The sequence below is a fragment of the Calypte anna genome, chromosome 2 (genome assembly GCF_003957555.1).
Source record: "Calypte anna isolate BGI_N300 chromosome 2, bCalAnn1_v1.p, whole genome shotgun sequence".
In the NCBI taxonomy this organism is placed as follows: Eukaryota; Metazoa; Chordata; class Aves; order Apodiformes; family Trochilidae; genus Calypte; species Calypte anna.
The window spans coordinates 282,505-298,832 of NC_044245.1; the positions used below are offsets into that span (position 1 = coordinate 282,505).

General features: G+C 52.8%; 1 protein-coding gene across 3 annotated transcripts in view; it reads right to left on the reverse strand.

The window, feature by feature from the left end:
• Nucleotides 1-16,328, reverse strand: part of AGAP3 (ArfGAP with GTPase domain, ankyrin repeat and PH domain 3) — a 120,779-nt gene that overhangs the window by 37,701 nt on the left and 66,750 nt on the right. For 2 of the 3 annotated variants that reach the window (XM_030444850.1, XM_030444851.1), the window contains exons 9-11: nt 14,234-14,326; nt 7,107-7,211; nt 1,892-2,060 (exon numbers count right to left, since the gene is read on the reverse strand). In XM_030444850.1, the coding sequence (XP_030300710.1) occupies nt 1,892-2,060; nt 7,107-7,211; nt 14,234-14,326 (367 nt within the window). Of the gene's footprint in view, nt 1-1,891; nt 2,061-7,106; nt 7,212-14,233; nt 14,327-15,632; nt 15,751-16,328 lie in introns of those variants that run through there. The other variant, XM_030444852.1, reaches the window with a different exon arrangement.

The following is a 16,328-nucleotide window of genomic DNA, read 5'->3' on the forward strand; positions in this document are numbered from 1 at the left end:
ACAATTAATGGGCAGAGAACTACAAATTCTGAGGCTCTCCTCCCAAAGTATATCTTAGACCCCCATAACAGTCCTGCTCCCAGCCCCAAAGGTGGCAAAACTGCAAATCCCATGGTAATGGGAACAAGAGCAGACTCTTCACTGACCCCAAATCCTGTACACAGTGCTGTGAGCACATTTTCATCCTGTCAGTCCACTTACTGTGGTGACTGCATCGTCAGCCACAATCAGTCTTGGAGGCACCAGAGCGAGGTAAAAAAACTCAGAAAACATCTTACCATTTGTGTACCCTGAGAGAAAAACCTTTCGGGCCAGAGCAGACAGCCACACAGAGCCAGACACACACCTGTTCTGCTCAGGGCCCCAGAGAAGCCAGTGAACAGGGCGTCTCAAATTCACAGATTTCCACAGGAGGAAAGACTACCTTGTCCATCTAGCTGGATGCTCTGTGCACAGGCACACATGAGCTGGACTAAAGCCTATCTTGTAGGAAGATAACTGATCTCATTCAAAGGGCTTCAAGCAATGCTAAATCCACCAGCTCTCCAGATAAAACTATTCCAACATTTAATTGCTCTCCCTGCCAGGAAACGTCATCTCCTCTCAAGTTTAAATTGCTCCAACATCAGTCTCCATGTGCTGCGTCCCCACAGGCTCTGCCAGGCTGGTGGGAAAGCCTTGCACGATGCATCAGATGCAGGCCACAACGTCACATCTCACCCTGCTCTTGTGAGAACAACAGGACCCAGAGAAGTGTTGAAAGCAGTATTATGTGGCCATTTGGTCTGACATCACCACAAGCTTTCCTGTGGTTTGTCTTTGACTTCACCCCACAGTTTGGACAAGCTTCCCCATGTAGGAGCCTCAGTGCAGGGACAGGAATTGAGGGGTGCTGAGGGTGTACAGCGGTGGTGATGAAATGACAGAGTACAGTGGAGGCCATGGCAGGAAACAGGCAGAGTTACACATCCTTGGTCAAAAAAAGCCACTAATTGCAACCCATTACCTGGTCTCCAGGATAATCTTGACTCTATAGAAACAGCAGGTTGGGTTAAGAAGGATTTGTGATTCCACACCTGGCGCCATGTGAATACAGTGATGTCAGGACACCCTGTTCCCTATGTGTGTGTGAGGCTGAGGACCCTGGCCAGCCCCTGGCATTCCCCCCAGCTGCACCCCAGCTTGGCAGGTCCAGAAAGCTGTGAAGCACAGACCAGACCCTGGCTGCAGGACACAACTGGGGCAATGATCAGGACAGAAGGGAAATGAGGATGTGCCCACCCAGATTATGGAGGATTTCTGTTATCAGCACCATTATCCAAACTCCCCCATTATCCCCAAGGGTGCAGGGGTGCCCGTTCCTTGATGTTTTAGACTGCTGCCCACAGCTGGCTGTGGAAACTGTCCATCCTGGCCAAGGATACCAACCCCGAGCACAAAGTCAAGGCATGTCAATGTCCTGGGAAGTTTGGGCAGGACGGCTTCAAGTTCAGCAGACTCCCTGGGCAGGAGATACCTTCTGTGGCAGAAGAAGTAGTAAGGAGTGTAGCAGGAACTACATGAGAAACCAGAGAGCCTCCGAACCTCTGCTCAACACTCACTGTGGCAGCTGTGCCTCTTAATTGTGCACGCAGAATAATAGTTACAAAACAAGCCCCTTATCAGACTCAACTGGTTCCTCTCAGGGAGCTCACACCACTACTTAAAGCCCTCCTGCTCTTTCTTCTGTCCAAGAGACCAAGCAGCACAAAATCCCAACAGCAGCTAACCTGCGACCCATGCAGAAACACAACCCCCCCCGCCCCAGGGCACTCCAGCAGCAACAGCAAGGGGACAGTGAGGTAAAGCCAGGCACAGCTGCTGACCCGGGAAGGAACCCCCCAAGGCTCACCTGTGCCTCCAGTCAGCTGCGCGCTGCTCCGCTCCTTGGCCAGCCCGTTGGCCTTGGGGCTGGCACTGGGGGCTGCTGCTGTTGTGGCCCTGGGGAGCCGCTTGCCTGGTACCTTCACTGTAGTTCTCAGCAGATCAATCTCCTTCCCATGGACGTTCTGCATGTAATCCTACAGCAGAGAGGCAGAAGGGTTCAGGATCAGTCCTGCCCTGGCCCATCACTCTCAGCTCCCCTCTCATCCACACCACTAATACCCAGATCCATTCATCCCCATGGCGAGTGATTAACAGAGAGAGGGCCAGCCAGCAACCTGGAGGTGACCTGGGAGCTCCTCACATGCTGCTCTCCCTAGACTGAAGTCCCAAGTTAGGCAGGCTAGAGGTAAAGGACCCGAGGGTCCTTCCCTGGTCCACAGCCATCTGTTTTCAGACAACAGGGATGAAAAGCCTTGACTCCAGCCTGCCTTCTTCCCATGACTAGCTGGTGTCTCTGAACTGGCACAGGAGAAGTGCCAGCTCTTACTTTCAGTGCCCAGAACTAGTCAGCTCTGACATGACTAACGTCGGGAGGCTGCCACAGGCAGCTGGATGCCATGACAATCCCATTTGTGAAAGCCTGGCTGGGGATCAGAGATTACATGGAGCAAAAGAGCACACGGGTGGCAAGCAGTTCTTCCCTGCCATTCCTTGTCTTTTTAATCACAGCACTCAGCTATAACAGCTAATAATATAATATAGTAATTAATGGCATACCTGGAAATTCCCTCTTGGGTCATAGAAAACATAATTCAAGCCAAAAGACACCAACTCAGGATAACTCCTTTCTACATTCACCTGCACAGCTTTACTTTATTCAAACCTTGGTGCTTCCACCATTCCTTCTGGAAGACCAAAACATCCATGAGCAGACTGTTAATATTCTGCTTCCTAATGGCACCTCATCTTTTGGTGAAAACAAGGCTGCAGAGGCACCTTGTTTGGTGCCTCTAGTGTCTCCTGAGAGCTGTGTCCCATGCCTTCCACCCCTTCTCTGCTCCATAGCAGAGAGCACTGCAGCTCTCACCTCACGCTCTGAGATGTGTCTGGCTCTTCCTTGGGCTCATGCCCCAAGAAGACATGACCAACATAATCTAAAGAGAGAAGCACAGGGGGAACTGCCCAGCCCTGCTCTTGGGCAAAGCCCAAGGGAGCAGGGATCGAAAGCTGAGCTGGAGACTCTGGGAGGACTCATGACGTGGGTGCTCTGCACTGGGGATGGGCACTGTGACTGGAGAGGGGCAGCAGGCACCATCCAGGGTGAGACTGTGGCTGCTGTGGGGAGGCTTGGGATTGCTTCAGTTCAAAAGGAGGTCACCAAAAACATTAACTCTGAGCTGGTGTCTGCCTGCTTCCAAATCCAAGAGGATGAACACATGAGCAAGACCAGTTCAAGAGCAACCCTCCTCCCAGTCCTTGGCTCCAAGAGGCTGTGTGGGCAATGCTTTGGGGTTTCAGGTGACCACCTGCAAAGGTTACAACCTTTCAGCAGCACCTCCACACCTTGAACTTCTCTCTCTCTCCACAGAACCCTGTTCAGCCAACCAGTCCTGGCAGCAGACCCAAGAGATGGGGCAGCCTGGCAGCACACCCCTCGGGGCTTCCAACCCCTGGATGACTTGACCTCAGATGACATGTGCCCCAGGCAATTCCTGGATAACCAGCCCAACCAGACAAACTGTTCTCAGTTGGGTGGGAGCCTGGTGGCACCCCTGGGCAGGGAATCTCAGAAGGGCTGGAGGATTTTCCCTCACTCAGCACAATTGCTGTGCTAGCCGGCTGCCTGCCGGAGAGAGCGGTCACCAGCGCACTGCTTTTATTACATGCTATAAAACAGCAATTTCTTCCCAAGCCTCCTTGCTAATTACCCAGCCAGTTCTCTCATTTCATTTTATTACTGGAATTAACAACGAGTTCAAAGCGTGGAAAGCTATTAAGATGTGTGATTAAGCCACATTCAATTAGTTTCTACAAACAATTTAATTGATGTTGCAGATAGAATTAACAGAAGGTGATTGTGTGAATGGTTCCACTGGCTGCAAAATGGGAGCTGCTTTCTCTCCAGCTCTGCGCAGCACAGCACAGCCTGGCCAGTGAGCTGGGCTGCACCACACATGTCCTTACCAGCAGAAGCTTTTACTCTCCAAGGCTTTGGAAAAGTGATAGGAAACCACACCAATCTCTTCACAGAACTCTCTTTTCCTGTCACTGAACACACTCGCAGAAAGGTAAGAAAAATATAGATGCCACAAGGAAAGCTGTGCTGAATCCAAAGGTCAGGTCCTCTAGCTCTCCTGCCTTCAGCTGCCCACTGCTCCAACCCAAGCCTCCTGCTCTATGTCTCTGAACCCTCTGACTGTTCCAGTGAGGAGGCAGAGGTGGCACCTCGGAGCAGGACCCAAGCACAGCTCCACAGGACCAAGCCAAGGCCTCCATCGAGGAGGCACAGAGCACCTAATTTCAGGGCTGGACCCAGATCACCTGAGCACTCTGTCAGCCTGTGACTACAAGCCCATCACTTAAACCTGACTCACCGTGAGGAAACTTCAAAGTGGGGCTGGAGGTGACAAGATAATGATCCAAAACCAGGTCAAGAGATAAACAGCCAGAAGCAGACCAATAGCCCCACCAGGAAGCTTTTGTTGATAAAATCAAAAGTATGACCCAGCCAGAGCCATGTAGTAGTGTCCATCCAACAGGGCAGAGACACAGCTGGGGCAAATGTGTCTACTGAAGGTAAAAGAGGAAAGGCAGAGCTGCTGATCCCTGGGTTATCTATACCTACCCCAAGAGGGACAGGGAGGGAACATAACAGAGATGCAAGAAAAGAGAAGGCTAGGCAGGAATTGCCCTGTATCACGCCATTGGAAAAGGCCATTGGGAACATAAACACAGCAAAAGGATGCTCCAAGGCTTGAACATCTGAACAGGGGCTGGCAAAGACCCTCCTCCCCTAGTGTTCAGCTGTGCCTGCAGGGATCCCTTTGCTGCACCCTGAGTCCTGCTGCCCCCCACACATGGCAGTGCAGGCTCATCATGAGTAGGACAGGGGACAAGCTGGGACTTCACAGCTCAAGGAAGGAACTGGAGGATGCTGAGTGACTCCTTGACTGAGGACCCTGCCCTGACCTTACCTGGCCTGCGAGCTGCTGCTTAAATGGAAGCAAAAGGGATGAGGAGTAAGCACATGCCCTGCCTCAGGAACACTGGTTTCACTTGTGACCCGGGCAGTACAACCCCAAAATGCCCTGCTTGGGTCATCCTGTGAAAGGACTTGGGAACTTGCTTCATGCCATGGGAACAAATCCAGTGATAAACACATTGCAGCATCTCCCAACTCACTCTAGAAGATGGGGAGAAAATATCATGAGACATCCTCTTCTGGACCACCTCTTCATGTCCTCTCCCAGTAGGTCACAAAGCAGATATCCAGAGCGAAGGCAAGACAAAGCAAGGCAGAGGGACTTTTGCTCATCAGAACAGCTCACTGCTCATCAAAGCCTTCCTCGGCATCACAGTAAAATGTAACGTGATGGCAGGTGTCATGGCTCTTGCCCCCTCTTCTCATGGGACAATGCCATGGAGTGAGCATGCAGACTCCCATCTCTGCAGCAGGCAAAGCAGGGCAGCAAGCAGCTCTGTGTTCTGGGTCCCACACAGGTTGCTCTAGGTAAACATATTGGGCAATACAACGCCTATATGGGGTGCAAGGTACAAAGGTTTCAGTGACACCTGGGGGAGGAGAGGCCCATCTTGTACCCGGCTTAGCAACGGACTGTGGATCACCAGGAGCATCAGGTGGAAGCAAACCAGATTTTTGCTTGGGGCAATGTAGTAATGAAATGAAACACTGAAGAAGTGCAGTAAGGGAAGCAAGTGACATCAATCTAGATCACCCCCTGAGGAAGAAACAGTGTAAAACGGAGAGAAACCTAGTGTGTAGCAGCAGCATCCAAAAGCAGTTAAACAACATCCCAGAAATTACTGTGCCTCTACAGCTGATTGTAATAATGGCCTGTGATGTTGCCGATGGAAATGTGATAAACCCCCACACACGTGTGAGCACACACGCAGAGCAGGCAGCAGCAGCAGCCGCCATTGCCTCCCAGTTTGGGTCTCTAAAGACCACAAAAATGGGGTTACAAAGTTAGGCAACTGTAGACCCACAGCATGGGGCAAGGATCAAAGTGTACAAGAGAAAAACCTGTTCTCAAGGCTCACACAAAGTACGGAAAAGAAATGCAGTGAATGGATTTCCAGTGTCAGGTGAGGAGGGTCAACAGGCTCTTTATGGCTCAGGGGCTGCAAGCCCATGAGACAGAAACATGGAGGTAGAAACAGGAACAACTCTGAGGCTCAGGGCACTGCAGCACCATGGGAGATCAGGGAGCACAGGAGCTGCAACACTCTTTGGTCAACTCCTTGCAACACAGCATCCCCAAACCACCCATGCTCCCCAGCCACTGTCCGGCTGTCCGTCCATCTGTCCTGCCTCACTGTCTCTGCAGCGGGTGCTATGGCCTCCATGTCACAGGTGTGCCTGTCCGTGGCTCACTGTCTCAGAAGCAAACTGTGCTCAAGAGGGAATGGGGAAGAAGTCATTAGCCCCACAGTGGGGAGGCGACAGAGATGGATGGGGAGGCAGCTGCGTGCCTGAGCCAAGCAGTGAGGAGGATCAGAGATGCATCGAGTGACAGCTCAGCTCGGCAGGCTCTGCACAGCCACCTCATCTCCATTACCCAATACCTAGCAGCCAGGAAAATTATTCCACACCCAAGTGGCACCATCAGCCATGGCTGCAAGTTCTCCGCCTGCTCCTCAGCCCAATTGCAGGGAGACACCAGGCCCTGCTTTAATGGACTGAGCAAGGTAAATGGAGAGAAGGAAGCTGCATTTACTCAGCATAATTGTGCATGTTCCTATCAGGTTTTCCCACCCAGCCTGGCACTGCAGAGACAGCCTTCATGAGAGGGATGAGGTTGTCTCCAGCTCCTCTGAATATGCCTGCTCTGCCAAGGGTCCTGCTGCAGGCAGAGACCAGGGCTTTCATCTGCTGCCAAACCCTCTTGAGCACCTCTGCAGCTGTGACATCTGCAAGGGAACCTGCAGCCACAGACACAGCATGAAGGACACAGCTCTGTCCTACCCTGCTTCTCTATCCAGCCCAGCACAATACTTACATGCAGGCTGGGATGGTAGGTGAGGACTCCATTGTCACACAGTGTCACGTACTTCTTCTTCCACTCCTTGTTGAGAGACTTGCCACTGCGTTTGAGGAGAATGCCCTAGAAGAGAAGTGTCAAGAGGCTCAGACCTTGTTTGGACCAGGCACTTCCCGCTCAGCTTCTGCACTGCCCCTTGTGGAGCAGGCTTTGAAGACACACGAAGATCAGGCCTCAAGCAAACACAATCTAGGTTGTCCCTCCCAACAGGATTTTCCCTGGGACTGGTAGGGAAAGGGCTGCTGCTATCCTCACCCACCTCAGAATGCATCCATATACAGCCCACCCCCAGTTCTCACCAATGCCAGTACTGATGATCAGACTCTCTGAGGGAACTACCAGCTATTCTGCTGTCCCAAATCATGCTCTCTGGTCAACCCTTTCCATGCTGAAGAACAATGCCAACATAAGACAGAAGCAACCTCACCACCAACTGACATGGCTTGCTCTGTTACCACAGTGCTCACAAACCTTCTTCCATTGCCAAAAGCATAGCCAGAGGGATGGTCAAGGCAAGGACAACCTGGAACAGGCAGAGGCCAATCAATGGAACAACACTCTGTGATGCAAGTCTCACAAGGGATGCAATTGCCTGCTCACAGTTCTCAGAGCTGTCAAACCAATGAGCTAGGGACACACTTCAGGAGGTAGAGCAAGTCCTGGGCAGTTGAGGAGTCAGCTCACCCCCTTCCCTCATTAGGATTTCACATGAGACCCATCCCATGGTCTTCAGGGACAGCATGCTCCTGGGGCCTGAAAACAATCATGCTGACATGCTATGAAGCTCCTTCCTCCCACCAGCCCAACCCAGAACTAACCCAGACCTAGCTTCCACTGATCTGAACCAATACTCAGAGCTTGGACCCCCCCCTTACCCTCTTCCCATACCATTCTGTCTCCCCAGGACACCTGCTTCTTGCAGAAATTCATCGTGCACCAGGTAAGACCAGAGGAGGAGAGGGAGAAGGCAGATGGGGCAATATGCCAGCGCAAAGGCTCTAGAGCAGGGACTGGGGAGAGAACATCAAGTATTCTGCCAGCACGGGAGAAAGGACAGCACAGGGTGACAAAAGTACAGATGAATAGCAGAGTCTGGGAAAAAGCTGGATCTACCAACTGTCGAGCCCAGGCCCTCCGAAAGCCCTGGACAAACATCCAGACTGGCTGCTCCTAACATGGCAAAAATCTGGGCCCCAGGCCAGCACCTCCTCAGAAACCTGGACAGTAAGTCTCTGTCCTGCCAGCCTCAGCATATTTGGGGGCCCTGTCCCACTGCCTAGAGACTGAGGCTGCTGCGCCTCCAAGACAGAAAAACACAACAAAAAGTTGTAGGGTTTGGCACATGCTGGGGTAACAACGCTGCCAGACATGACCATGAAATCAGCAACAAATGATGCAGAAAAGGCAGAAGTGCTCCATGACCGCTCCATGACAGCACTTGGGAAGCAAACGGTGTGAAAAGGAACAGCCTCCCACTCATGCAAGGGAGAGAAAGTTTAAACAGAGTAGCAGAAGCTCAGCTGTGCTGGGGGTGGGATCTGACCCCCTGCATTTAAGGTGCTGATTTTAACAGGCCTTGGGACATGTCAGCAGCCTGAAAGCTCCGGACTTGCCAAGATCTGCAAGGGAAAAAGCAATGACCCTTGTAATTACAGCCACTCAGCTGGACATTTACAATGGGCAAAACTGTGGAAAAGCCACAGCAAGAAGTGATCAGCAAAGAATGAGAGGACAGCAGTGTAACTAATGTCAACCATCGCAGAGAAGTTTGGTGCTACATTTGGTAAGACTGCCCTATCTGATGATAATGGTAACCGTGCTGATACAGCATTTTTAGTTTACTGTAAGGCTTTTAACTGAGCAGCACATGCCATTAGAAACCAACTGCACAAAATCCATAAAACCACTAATGTACGGAGCCAAAACTGGTCAAGTGAAAGGTCTCAAAAGGTAACCATAAATGAGAACAAGTGTAGTCAGAAATGGAAAATCCCTGTACTTGTATACAGGTCCAGCCAGCCTCCACTTGGTTCATGCTATTTAATCAATGCCTTCCCCAAATGAGCTCAAAAAACCCCACAAAACCAGATAACCTGAAGATAACAGAGAAACCACAAGGTGTAAATCACTGCAGTGACTGGTCAGTAACACAGACTGCCACGTGGAAAACTGGGCTTCTGAGCAGTGTGTGGACTTCAGCACAACTCGTGCAAGGTCAGTTCACCAGCCCACCCAGAGCCTGGGCTCCCTCAGGGCCATCCCTGACCCACTCCTGAGCTCCTGCTGCTCAGCTGGGAAGGGAACTTGGCCTGGCAGAGGGCTGTCAGGTCAGGCAGGGCAGGTGTTACCCAGCTGTGACATTGTCAGAGTGAGCAGAGCTGGAAGAGTGCTTGAAGGCCACATCCCTCCCCAGGGAAGGCTCAGGTGTGCTCATGTCACTCCAACCTCTCCATTAAAACCATCAGTGATGGAACCCTCACTCCTGCCCACCAGAGATGGGACCCTGATGTTCCTGCACCCCTATGATGGGACAGAGCACTTGTCCTGTTGCAGTGATCACTCTGAGCAGTGGTGTGGCCACTTTAACATCATCTGAAGACTCTGATTACATGCCCAGGTGCTCTTCTCTCTTTTGGACACTCAGTCCCAAACCCATAGCTCCCACATTGCAGAATGTGCTGGTGAGAGCATCAACCTGCTTGCTCTGGAGAGTCTCCAGCTATGCCAGAGCACCTCTGGGTATCGGGTACCTGCGTGTTCTCAACACAAGGACACAGCTGGTTCTGCTCTGGTTTTGACCTGCACAAAATGGTCCTCTCCAGCACCACTGAGCCAAGAATCTCCTACACAGCATGTGAGAACACTTGTTCCTCCTCACATACTGATAGTTCAGTATCACACCAGCTGGCCTAGATAAACAGTGGGTTCTCTGTAACTGAGAATGTTTGTTTGGTATCTTTCAAGCAAACTTGCTCCAGATCAGGCTGAAGTTACAAATTTGGCTCAAAGACGCTGGGTGGAATTCTCTGGCTCCTGGGCACAACAATCCCTCTTGGCCTTAAACCTGAGTCCAATCTACAGTCTGCCCTGCCAGCACACACTGCAAAACAGCCCCACTGTCTCTCCTCTGCTTGAGGCACCTTCCACTCAATACACCTTGGTGCTATGTAAATACCTGCTTCGACACTTCCAGGCTGCTGCAGCTTCTGTCAAGCCCCCAAAACATGCTGTCTGCAGAAAGGAGTTCAGCTACAAATCTGGTACTTTGCAAACTGAAACACAAGCAAAACCAGACCTGGAAAGAGGGAATCGAAGACTGGCAGCCCATTTCTTCGAGCCAGAAGGCACAGGAGTCCAAAATTAGGAGCAGTTACACAGTTTAAGCAAACATCTAATAAATCAGAGGGAGAGGAAGGGGCCCTTAAGGCCAAACAGTGGTAAGAAAGAGCAGAATCAAGAGACAAAGCTCAGTGAGACTTGATGTTCACAGCTTTGAGGTAGCGGCAGAAGCCAAGAGGATTCTGGGTTTTAACCACATTCCTGTGCTGACTGCATCAGTATTACAACTCTGAAGCACAGCTTCTTTTTTGATGGCAGAATGGGAGGGGTTTGGCTCAGCAGCACCCAGAGAACTCTGGTTTCCCTGGAGGGAAGCCTCCCAGAAGCTTAAGAGAGAAGTGAGAAGGGGTGAGATGGATGCAGCTACCTGAAACGCAGGGAACATGGCAAGGGCAGGCGTGTCCCCACAGATGGACAGATCCCTTCCTTACATGTTTTTGGTATTCTCTGGGCAGGCATCCCTGGGTGTGCTGAGACCGCTGTGCTGCATGCCTCAACCTCCCCTTGAGCCTCGTGGAAAGATATGCAAGAAATGACTCTTCCCTACGTTTCTTCTTGAGCAAGGAAATCACACGTGAAGGGACGAAGCTGACAGAGACGAGAGGAAAGAGATCCCAGCCCTCTCCCTCTCCCCACTTTTCCTTTCTCTCCCAGCACTATCTTGGCCAGGGTGGGTGTTTCTGTTCCATGTTCAGATCATGGTGGTGCACAGTAAAAGCAGCAGCAGCAGCAGCAATATGCAGCGTAATGAAGCAGGGAGCAGCGATGGCCCCCAAAGGACTCGTTTACTCCACAAATCTCCCTTCCACTCACTTTTTTGCTAAGAATTTTAACACCAAACTTAATTGTAAAGTCGTGTATTGATTGGAAAATGCAAATGGCAATTTAAATGTAATCTAAGTTCCCAGCATGATCCCAGCTCCCAAGGAGGAGAAGTCACCCGCCTTGAGCCCTACTGGAGTGCGTGGCCCAAAGTGAGCCAGGGCAGGGACCGGGGGACCCTGGGCTGCCTGCACAGCCACTGCAGCCTCCCCAAAAAGAATCTGGTACATGGGCAAATAGCAGTTTTGTTCCTAGCAACCAACAGCTGGGGAAACTTAGTCTCCCGGCCTAATTAACCCACTTCGCAGAAACAAGCGTCCAGCTATGAAGAAGCTTTTCCAAGCTCACAAGACCATCAGAGCCTACTTATCACCAAACCAACATGGAAGCAAAGGCTGATCCACAGAGTGGAGCAGCCCCAGCAGAGGCACTGGCCACAGTCTGTTCCTAGGCATGGGGAGGCCCCAGCACCCCTGGTCTGATCTTCCCACTGAGGATTTCTGCCTTTTCTAGGTGTGCCTGGGGCATAAAGTCACCCAGAGTTGTTGTTCTCAGTAGTGCTGAAGAAGCTGCTGACAAGTGAGAGCCAGCCACCACACCTGCATGGCAGCATATGTCCCTTCTCAGCCAAGCAAAGTGCCTCCCCAACATTTCTCCTTTCTGCAACACCCAACCCAGAGTCCCCCCATGGTAGATAGAGTTCCTGGCCATCAGACCTGGCCCTGTGCAGACATTCAAAGAACCAAGCACAAAATGAGGCTGCCACTAGTGCCTCATGCCAGTCTTCTTCCCACAGAGCCCAGGAAGAGATGGTGATCACAGGTATCAGGGAAGGAGTCTGCCCTTCCTGCTGCCCGACATTACCCACAGACTTCAGCTGTCTTGAGATGATTTAAGCATGCACCAAGCAGAGGATGCTGCTCCCTAGGTTACCTACCAGTGGTCATGACACCCACCGGCCCAGCAGTGCACATGCTGAGGGGAGTAAGTCAGAAACTGGCCAAGCACCCAGGCAGAAGATCCCACACATCTGCCTTCCACAGCCCTCAAAATGATCAGCTGCTCTGCTCTTTGATGGCTGGGCAGGATGCCATCAGACCATGTGAGAGCAAAACTAGCTAAAGACCCTGCTCCTTTGCTGCCATTCAAAGAGATGTCAAACAAGGAGATCTCCTCAATCTTCCATAAAGAGCAGGTCCCTGTCAGAGAGCAGAGCAATCACCTCCTATCCCAGATCTTTATGATAAGGAGCTAAAGCTCCAAAGAGACTCTTCTCCTTTTCAGACTGGTGGTACCCAGTCATCACTCCTCCTGGACGGATGACCTGGCAAAGGGCCAGAGCAGGGATGATGCAGAACTGCAGCCCTCTGATGTCACTCTGCATCTACCACACTGCATGTTTACACCACGCAGTTACTGTCCTGTTTTTTCCTTTAGGAACAAAGCTCTGCAGCTTCCCAAGGTGCTGTAGCACAATGGTTTAACCCAAGCAGCGGGTGAGCAGGAATTCCAGCATGCCACAAAACCTCAAGGTACAGGTCACAGCAGTGCTCTGGTCCCACCACTACCCCAGTGCTGGGTTGACCCTCCATCAGAGCACACAGGCACTGCCACCTCAAATTGGTTCCAGACCAGTGCTGGAGTGGGAGCTCACAGCCTCGAGTACAGTGCTTGAGGGGGCTGGAGCAGGCACTGCCCATCATCACCAACACACCATCCCCCTGGGGAGGTGCCAAGGCAGACAGCTCTGATGGGAACAAGTGAGCAGTGTGTTCAGAAGGGCCAACATCCTGGCAAAAGTTAAAGGAGCCTTGACCCCTGCTCCAACCAGAAGAAAACAAGGATAGGCCTGACCTGGCATGCAGTTTATGTGCCCTGTTCTGCACAAACCTTTGGCACTCTGGAAGCAGAGCCCCCTCGTGCAAGACCTCCAGCCCCTCCCCCAGCATCGTGTCCCATGCCACAGTTCACCCCTGCTCCCAGAGCTGACCCTTGGGAACACAGCCTCCTTCCAGCTGTACCCCCTGCCCAGCCTGTCTGGCCCCACCAATGTCTTTATGTGAGTCCCTTCCCCAGCAAATACTCGGCATGGAACAGTCCCAGGTCCCCAGTACCTGCTGGGATACAGGCTCTGCCTTGCCCCCTCGCTGCCCAGCAGCTTGGCTCAAGCAGCAGGCAGCAAGGCCAGCTGGGGCCATGGGAAGCAACAGAGATTCACAATGGGGAGCACGGGGTGCAAGGCAGAGGCACAGCTGGGCTGCAAAGCAGTGTAGGATGAGCCTTGCCAGCAGTGCAAGGGAGTCCTGCTGGAAACAGCAGCCAGTCAGCCCATGCCACTTGGCTGTCTCAGACATTCCCCAGTGCTGCTTTCCAGCTGATGGACAGGGGGGCAAGACATGCTCAGGGTTAGATCCTGGCAGAGGCAGGAGGCAAAGGCTCTGCTGCAGAGCAAGCAGCTGCTCCCCAGTGGCTCATGGTGCACATACCAGTCACCACTTTCTACTGTGGCCTGGGAGAAGGGGGCTGGAGGGCAGCTGGGAGGAGCAGGAGCAGAGGAGAGAAGAGGAAAGGAAAGGAGGGGGGGCTGGGGCACAGGCACAGGGCACGGATGCCATCTGCTGGAACCACTCCACCAGCCAGAGCAGCCCCCACTCAGCACCCAGAACTCTCCACACACCACAGGGTCCAGACCAGAACCGCTAGCACAACACAGGGTTCCAACCAGCACCCACACACAGTGCTCCTCGGGTCCAGGCAGGCGTGTAGCCATCCACAAGTGCCCAGTGCTGGGCCGAGGGGCACCCAGCTCCTCTGTACTCTCCCATGAGCTCATGCCATCCAAAGACAGCCCAGCCACATCACAACACCTCACAGCACCCTCCAAGGAGCCCCTTGTGGCAGGGGTTGAAGGGGAAGGATCAAACCTGCTTCATGGGGATGGCACGCCCGCTGCCGATGCTGTCTGCTTTACACTCTGGCACCTTCTTCTCCCGCTCCGGGTCCGCGCCCTTTCGAGACTGGAATAGAAGAGACACATGTCAGTTAGGGAGGGCACCAGTGAGGAAAACATGCAGCCTCACCATCCCCAGCAGGCTGCCAGAGCAGACCAGACCACTCTCTCCCAGGTCAGGTCTCCCAGCACATGGAGCAGCCAGCATCTCACCCTTCTAGGGACACTCCATCCCTGGCCACCCCACCACCTGTCCCCTGGTAAGCTGTCCTCTCCCCCCACAACGGCAAGCAGAGCTGTCCTCCTATGGGGGCTACCTCTGACCACCCCTTCCCGCAGGGGCACACAGGACATGGAGACAGACAAAGATGGCATGGGATGCAGGTGGAGCATGGATGGAAGCAGGAGAGGCTCAGGCAGTGAAGGAACTCACACCTCTACTAATCCAACAGATTTATTCTGTTAACACACTTGCACCATACAAAGTAGCACAGGTCACCGGGCAGAGATACCAGCCCCTTACAAAAGAGCATGGACAATAAATATCTATCACACGTCTAGAGAGTTGAGAGCAAAACCCGCCAGCCCCCAAGGGCGGTTGCGGTGAGAGCAAACTCCAATAAATACAATATGAAATATACAGTCTGTTGAGCAGAACTCATTCAAAGTGCTTAGGACAGAGGAGAATATCAAGTCATACACGGCATGGAGCACAATCAATACATTCAGAATCACAACAATGGCAGAAGGGCAGCGGCATCGTCTCTCTGGAGTGTCCTACACACCCCCTCAGTCCGGGAGCGCCCCATGTGCTTTGGATCAGAAAGGGATGGGAGACCCACACGCCTGGGACACCGATTCACTTTGCTTTTGGGCCCAGAACAAAACAAAGAGATTGAAAGAGAAGAAAACTAAAGAGACATAGATGGCTGCTCTGCTGCGAGGAGGAAGAGGAGGAGGAGCAGAAGTCCATGCAGGCTGCAGGAGGTGCAGGAGGGAGGAAGGAGCTGAGTGCTAGCGGCAGGCGCTAACAGCAGCTCCAGAGGCAGCAGCAAAGCGTCTTTTGGCCCATCCAGCTCCACTTGCTGCTGTCGCCCATTCCCGGTGGGTCTGCAGGTCTTCCCATCCCATGAGGGTCGTCCGCCTGGCATCCCCGAGCATGGAAAGTGCCTAGACAGCATCCAGCAGGCCCAGAAATGTCCCAGCTTAAAGTGCAGGCGCAGGCCGTCTCAGCGCTTCCTAGACTTTACATTGGGGGGATTTAAAAGGCTCCTGCGTGTCTCCGAGGGGGGGACCCATGCTGGCTGGAGGGCGGGCGAGCCTCTAATCTTAGATCAATCCCAGTGCCCATCCCTTATCCGGCCCTGGAGAGGCAATGAAAAGTGAGAGAATTTGTACAGAGGTGCCGTGTGTAACCACCTGGATCTTCTAATTTGGAAGGAGTTGGAAAGGCCTTTTTGTTGATGAAAAGTTGGAAACAGTGGCACATATCTGCAAATATCGAAAGAATAAAGAGTTTGGCAAGTTATACTCAGAACACGGACACGAGTCTGTCAGTGATGGGTGCCAGCAGACAGGTGGACAGACAGGCCGGGGAGTGGGGCGCCAGCGGCAGCAGCAGTCAGGGTTGGGGGTCCGGCTATAGGGGCACAGCCCAGAGTCTGTCTCCACCTGGTGGTCTTGGGCACGCAGACCCCCGCCTCTGTGGCAGGAAGCGATCAGCGTGGGGAGCAGGAGGGGAGCAAGAGCAGGAGGGGAGGGGAGGAGGAGGAAAAGGAGGAGGACAAGAAGGAGAAGGTGGAGGAGGAGGAAGAGGGCTGGGCACCAAGGAACTGGGGACAGCTTGGGACAGGGGCTGCAGCTGCTCCCAGAGCTGAGGGAAGCACAGTCCTGTGCCCACCTAGGGGACCCCACGAGGATGGGGGCTACTGGCCACACCTACTCTGCCTGGGAGAAGCTAGCAGCAGAAACTCAGCCTTCCTCCCCTTTCCTGCTCTCCCTAACTCTGTCCCATCATGGGAGAAGTTGTTGGGAGCTGCTGCTGCTGCCACAACCAAATGGGGTGAAGA